General features: G+C 35.7%; 1 protein-coding gene and 1 long non-coding RNA gene across 2 annotated transcripts in view; both read right to left on the bottom strand.

Annotated features, from left to right (window-relative positions):
- The window catches only part of LOC112158642, a 4288-nt gene extending 1539 nt beyond the window's left edge, over positions 1 to 2749 (bottom strand). The window contains exons 1-3 of the mRNA XM_036212902.1: positions 2627 to 2749; positions 1358 to 1447; positions 1250 to 1278 (exon numbers count right to left, since the gene is read on the bottom strand). Of these exons, the coding sequence (XP_036068795.1) occupies positions 1250 to 1278; positions 1358 to 1445 (117 nt within the window). The 5' untranslated portion in view covers positions 1446 to 1447; positions 2627 to 2749. The remainder of the gene's footprint in view (positions 1 to 1249; positions 1279 to 1357; positions 1448 to 2626) is intronic.
- A 2522-nt stretch (positions 2750 to 5271) lies between these two features.
- LOC112159420 lies at positions 5272 to 6566 on the bottom strand. The gene is made up of 3 exons (XR_002921485.2): positions 6422 to 6566; positions 5610 to 5699; positions 5272 to 5483 (listed from the first exon to the last, which is right to left on the bottom strand). It is a non-coding gene; the product is annotated as an uncharacterized LOC112159420 (long non-coding RNA).
- Between the last annotated feature and the right edge of the window lie 56 nt (positions 6567 to 6622).

The following is a 6622-nucleotide window of genomic DNA, read 5'->3' as shown; positions in this document are numbered from 1 at the left end:
GCCAAAAAAAAAAAACATCTACAACTGATTACTGCAAAATGAATAATCAAATTTGAGACAGGAGTAAACATAAATCAACTTTTGGCCATGAAAAATAGGAAGATTGCAGGAGCAGGTCTCATCTTTGAGAAGAAAAGCTAAATTCAAGCAACTTTGACATAAGACAAGATACGGGTTAATGGATCAGAACAAGCCCTGCGACAGACTGGCGACCTGTCCAGGGTGTACCCCGCCTTCGCCCTTCAGTAGCCGGGATAGGCTCCGGCACCCCCGCAACCCCGAAAGGGAAGAAGCGGTCTGGAAGATGAATGGATGGATGGATCAGAACAAAAAGAAACTATTATGATTAAAACCAGGAGGACTGGACCAATATATCAAAACACAACCGGATAACAACATTGGATAATGGACGCTACATTTTTGATAAAATATTAACTTATTTAAGAATAAATAAGTGTAACTGTAAAGTAAATGTGCTGTTTAGTGTTTATGACAAAGTTATAAACATTTCTGTGTTGAGCCATTTCATTGGGTCAAAGCTACAGCAACAACCACTGCTAAGGTTTGCTGCTTTACTGCCCCCTTGTGGACATCTTGGGTTATCACAGTGAAATATTTTCTGAAGGTCTTTCTGGGATATAAATACAAAAAATATGTCCATCCATCCATCCATTTTCCTGACCGCTTCCTCCCTTTCGGGGTCGCGGGGTGCCGGAGCCTAACCCGACTACTGAAGGGCGAAGGCGGGGTACACCCTGGACAGGTCTCCAGTCTGTCACAGGGCCTCAATCACACACACATCCACTCTCACATTCACACCTAGGGACAATTTAGAGTCACCAATTAACCTATGAAGCATGTTTTTGGACGGTGGGAGGAAGCCGGAGTCCCCGGTGAAAACCCACGCATGCACGGGGAGAACATGCAAACTCCACACAGAAAGGTCCCAGCCGGGATTCGAACCGGGGCCTTCTCGCTGTGAGGCAAGAGCGCTAACCACTTGCGCCACCGTGCAGCCCACAAAAAATATGTTTTAAACATTTTTTCAAGAGTATAAAAAAGTAGCAATTAAAGAAAAAAACATTTAAGAAATTTGAAAATCCTCATAGATATTCTTTAATTTTTTATAAAAATAATGAAAAGGTCAAAATCTCAGATGAAATATGTTTAGGGTTTAGAACCACAGTCACAGAGAAATCACTATAGAAGTCCAACATTTTATTATTTAGTAAGAAAAAGAAAAACTCACCATGTTTGCCTGAATCTGTGTTTTTCTTTCTGCAGAAACAAAGATTTAAATCAGAATCATAAACTCATCTGAAATAATCTTCTGTTTCCATCAGTTGAATGTTCTCACCTTTAATCCTCCTCCATCCCATCAGCATCACAACAACTAGAATGCATGCTGCAACAATTACAGCTGCAGTGATGATCCCTGCTGTCATGTCTGAGCATCAACAGAGAAAACATTCAAGGAAAAGTTAGAAAAAGTCACAGAAAAACAAAATCAAAAACAAGAATGACACTAAATAAATTCAATTTATGGGTCTTCAGAATGTAGGAAAAGTCATTTTAACAGGTGAGTTTAAAGGGTTTTGAAAGCAGCAGCCTCAGAAGCTGCAGATCTGAACATTTTTAATCAATGAAATCAGAAGTTAAGATCAAGACTAACAAGTTTCAAAGACTAACATTAAATCAGCGAGGTCATCATCCTCCTTTGAAGGTTTTCTGTCATCTGTATCTCTGTTGCTGCTACAGTCAAAACATGCTTTTTTTTAAAAAGCTTTTGTTTTTAATTATTTTCAGTGTGAATGATGTTTATAAAGCTGGCTATTTCTTCTTAATCAAATAATGACAAAGAACGTCTCTTGTTCTCATTTCTGTTGTCTTCATACCTGATTTAGAGACATGATCTGCTGCAGCTGATGGTTTTATTGATGACAGAACTGATCCTGAGGTTGTTGAGGATCCAACTGTAGATGATCTGATTGTTGTTGATCTGAAATCATTTTCTAAAAAATAAGAAGCAAAGTTTGATGAAGTGACTGGCGAATAATGATGACACTTGAATCCACAATTTCAAAATAAAGTGCCTTATAAAATTCCCAGAAGTCTTTGCAAAAGCCAGTGTGCATTGATGGTGACTATGTTGGTGAATATAGACCACAATGCATTGCTTTTGAACATTTTTTGTGGAAACAAAGTATTCAAATGTATTTTTGAATAAACTATCAACATTTTCATCATCAGAACACAGTGGAGTCGTATATAGATTTTGTAAAAAGTTTGTATTAATTTGATTTTCACTCTGAAATCCAGGAGACTAGATAGTCCTGAACTATTAAGTTTATATTATGGATTATGGAGGGAGTTCAGACATGGTCTGTTTTTCCATAACTCTGTTTGGAAGATTAGAGAGAAAAATTCTGGAGGAAAAATTCTGATTCAGCCAAAGAGTAATTTTATGTTTGACCTGAAGTTTGAGCTAAAACAGAGACTTATTGTTCTGATTGACAGGTGAGAGTTGAACCCTCAGATCTGAAACATTCTCACTGTTTGTTCTGACAATGTTCATGTTTGTTTGGTGACTTCATCTTCAGACGAGACGATGACAACGACCACAAACCTGATTTAGAGACATGATCTGCTGCAGTTGATGGTTTGAATGTTGGCAGAACTGATCCTGTGGTTGTTGAGGATTCAGCTGCAGATGTTGATGCAGAAGATGGTTTGGAGGTTGGTTTAGGTGTTTTTCTTGTTGATCTCACATCATTTTCTGAAAGATGAAAAGCAGAAGTTTGATGAAACAAGTGTCGTATGATGTAGGTGAGAAAAAGGTTTTAAAAAATGTGTTAATTTCCATCGGAAAAAAAAAATTCACACAGTATCATGAGCTCATATTTGTTAAACTGACTGAATAATTTCATATTTAGATATTTACACTTGAAAAGATCAGGAAACAATAGAAGTCGTCACATTTTAATCATATCAGTTGATGTATATTTCAGTTCCATTTTCACAAACTTAAAACATCAAATATAAAAATGAAATCTCACCATTTTGAACAGTCAGATCAACTACAAAATCTGTCTCCTGGTGTCCTGATGTGCTGAACTGTCTGCAGATGTATCTTCCAGCATCTTCATCTGTGATCTTCTTTATAACCAGAGAACATTTCTCTGTAACTCTCAGTCTGTCTGATTTAGATCCAACATCTTTGTGAATCTTCCCGTGTTCAAACAGGGTAGTTGCTGGTTTGGTTAAATCACTGTACAACCATGTGATCCAGTAACATCCATCACTGAAATCATTTGCATTTTCACATTTCAAAGTGACTTCATCTCCAACTCTGAATGTTCGAGCATCTACAGTTTAGAGAAAGAGAGAAACACAAACATGTTCAGTTCTGATGAACATCTTAGACTAGATATTTAACATGCATGTTTAAAGAATACACTGAAGTCAATGTGGTTAGCAGCCTGCTCTCATTAGCATGAAGAACACAACAAGTCATGTTCCATGCTTTCAGAAAGGTCATGTTTGAATCTCTGTCATGTTTCTTACCTGTAAATGTGAGCATCCATGTCAGAATCAGAGGGAAGAGAAGTGATGTGAAGTCAAACATTGTTCTCTCCTCTGCTCTTCTCTGTCTCTTCTTCTCTCAGTGTTTTCTGTCACAGACTGAAGACAACAAGAACTCAGGACAGAAATACTTCAGTTTCCTGTGGTTAGCAGCTCCTCCTAAAAGTTGTATTAGAAGTTTTTTTGTTTTTTCCTTCTTCATTTTATGTTTGTTCACATCTTTTATTAACAAATATCTAAATCTACATTTTCAGCCAAATTATGAGACTAAAGTGTGTTCTTAATCTAAGTACATTTGTACTTTCCTGCCTCTTAAAAAAGTAAAACTATGTTTTTGTGTGAATGAAGCTTTAGCATCATCAGATGATCATGTGATCTAAACTTTGACTGTTTTAATCTCCCAGCATTCACAGCTGACAGTGTGAGATCCGGTCTCAGAGTTTTTTAGTTCCTCAATCTTTTATAAGATGAATTCTGAAGTCAAGGTTTTCACATGTCAAAGACACGAATGCAAAGACTTTTGGTTCTTTTAACTTCTTTGTTAGACCTTCCTCTCTACTGAAACACCTTCATCCACAAACATCTGATCATTTCAGCATCAACTTCTAATTCCTTAAATGTTGCAGTTCCTCAGATAACCACTGGAGGCTGTTTTCAGAAGACAGTTATTTTCCATAAACTCCAGTGTTTCAAATGTCTAACTTTACATCAGCAATAAACATAGATTACTAATTTGAAAAATCATTTTTGTTTTATTGTTTTACTCTCAGATGGATTAATCGATTAGTGGAATCAACAAAACTCTCCAAACCTTTTTCCACTTAATCCCATACTTTAGGAATGTTGTTGAGGTGGGCGGAGTCAGCTTTGTTCTTAGAGGCTATTGGTCCAGTGCATGTATATCTACGTGTAAACACGTTAGTTTAAGGCATCTTCAGCTGTCATTTCAATATTTTCATTTACAAATTTAACTTTTCAAGTTATTGTCACATTTTCTTCTATTTTGTTGACAAACAACGTCAGACACCTGAGTCGTCATTTGGACGTGTAGACGAACTACTACCAGAACTTTAGAACAATTCTGAAACACTAAAATATAGATATAGGTAAAAGGTTGAAGATAAAAACATTTTACATTCTTTGGTTTATAATATTGAGATCTTTTCAATCTGTAGGAGTTTGGAATAAAAACATTTTGAATATTTTTTTAACTCTGAGACAAACAAAGAAATACCAATTTTTCTGTAAAAGATGAACCTGAGTTTAAGATATTTTACTACTTTTTTTTTTATTAAATAATGCTCCTAGTTTCTTTAAAAGTTTAATCGTTTAGGGTAAAAGTGTAATCTTTCAAGTTCAAATATTTATAGTGAAATATATAAATCTATTTCTCTATTTCCCCTTGTCCTTCTAGTTATACATTTTACATTTATATGAGAAGATTGATTTCAGTTCACCAGTAAATACATTAAAATGTCTCTATAACAAAATAAATAAATAAGCAAATTTCAATTTTAAAATAAACCAACAAACAAAAAAATGAAAGAAACTCAAATGTGTGCGGCATCCAACAGGGTTCTGTGTTTGGACTTCAGCTGTTCATGTTATGGATTAATCATAATGATTTTTTAATTACTATTTAGACTTTAATACAAATATAGAGGGAAAAAATAATAAGATACAACAAGACTAGATTTAACTTTATTGTTGAGAAACAACATTCTTACATTTATTTAAAATAACAAACAACTTTCAGATTAATTCAGACAGCATAGATTAATTTCTATCATGATCTAAAGCTGGTGTTTCATCATTTGGTGATGAAAAATGAAGATGACTTTAGAATGTGTTCATCATTGAAGGAGAATCATCAGATCTTCAAAGACTTCTTCATTCTGCTCCTGTGAGAAACACAGAAATGATCACTCTGACTGTTCTACTTTATAAGGAGAGAATATAAACTCTGTTTATGGAAAACATCAGGATCAAAGTCTGTCTGTAAGAGTTTGATGTGTTTGTGTTGTCACCTCATGTTCTGGTCCAGATCCAGACTGATACAGTGATGACTGAGAGTGCTGCTACACCCACAGGAACATAGATGATCCTCCACCAAACACCTTCAAGGACAATCAAACAGAACATTTTATCATTAAAATGTGACTCAAACATCATCAGTCTGGGATCTAAAATATATACAGAAATATTAATGAACATTTAGATCCATTACTAGTTCTGTTTCAGTTGTGATGAGAAGTTGTGGAAGTCTTTTTTGTTATGTGAACTCAGTATTGCTGGAAGAGCTCTGAAATGGCTTAAAGTATCAAGTATTCTGGTTGGGGTTGGGTCAGATCTCAGTCATTTTGCACTGATTTTCTTCTGAGCACAGATCTCTAAATGATCTTAGTCGAGGTGGGAGGAGCGCTTTTAACCTCCAGCTTTGAAAGTTTTTAGATGGTTTTAGATTGTCTGCTAGCAGGTGGATGAACCTCAGGAGGAGGAGCAGCTACTTACTAAGTGGTTAGTAACTGATTCAATTAAGAACTTTTTCTGTGTTTGAGCATCACGTTTACATACTTTCTCATTTCATAAGTGTTGCAGTAATGGGACAAATTCCTCAAAAGTAACTAGTAGTCTGTTAAACAATAACTGGATCATAACTTCCATGTGAAGTCATTTTATGTTTGACCTGAAGTTTGAGCTAAAACAGAGACTTATTCTTCTGATTGACAGGTGAGAGTCGAACCCTCAGATCTGAAACATTCTCACTGTTTGTTCTGACAACGTTCATGTTTGTTTGGTGACTTCATCTTCAGACGAGACGATGACAACGACCACAAACCTGTTTTAGAGACATGATCTGCTGTAGTTGATGGTTTGAATGTTGACAGAACTGATCCTGTGGTTGTTGTGGATTCAGCTGCAGAAGTTGATGCAGAAGATGGTTTGAATGTTGGTTTAGGTGTTTTACTCTTTGATCTGACATCATTTTCTGAAAGATGAAAAGCAGAAGTTTGATGAAACAAGAGTCGTATGATGTAGG

This window comes from Oryzias melastigma, linkage group LG7 (genome assembly GCF_002922805.2).
Source record: "Oryzias melastigma strain HK-1 linkage group LG7, ASM292280v2, whole genome shotgun sequence".
Taxonomy (NCBI): Eukaryota; Metazoa; Chordata; class Actinopteri; order Beloniformes; family Adrianichthyidae; genus Oryzias; species Oryzias melastigma.
This window is presented reverse-complemented; position numbering and strand designations above follow the sequence as displayed.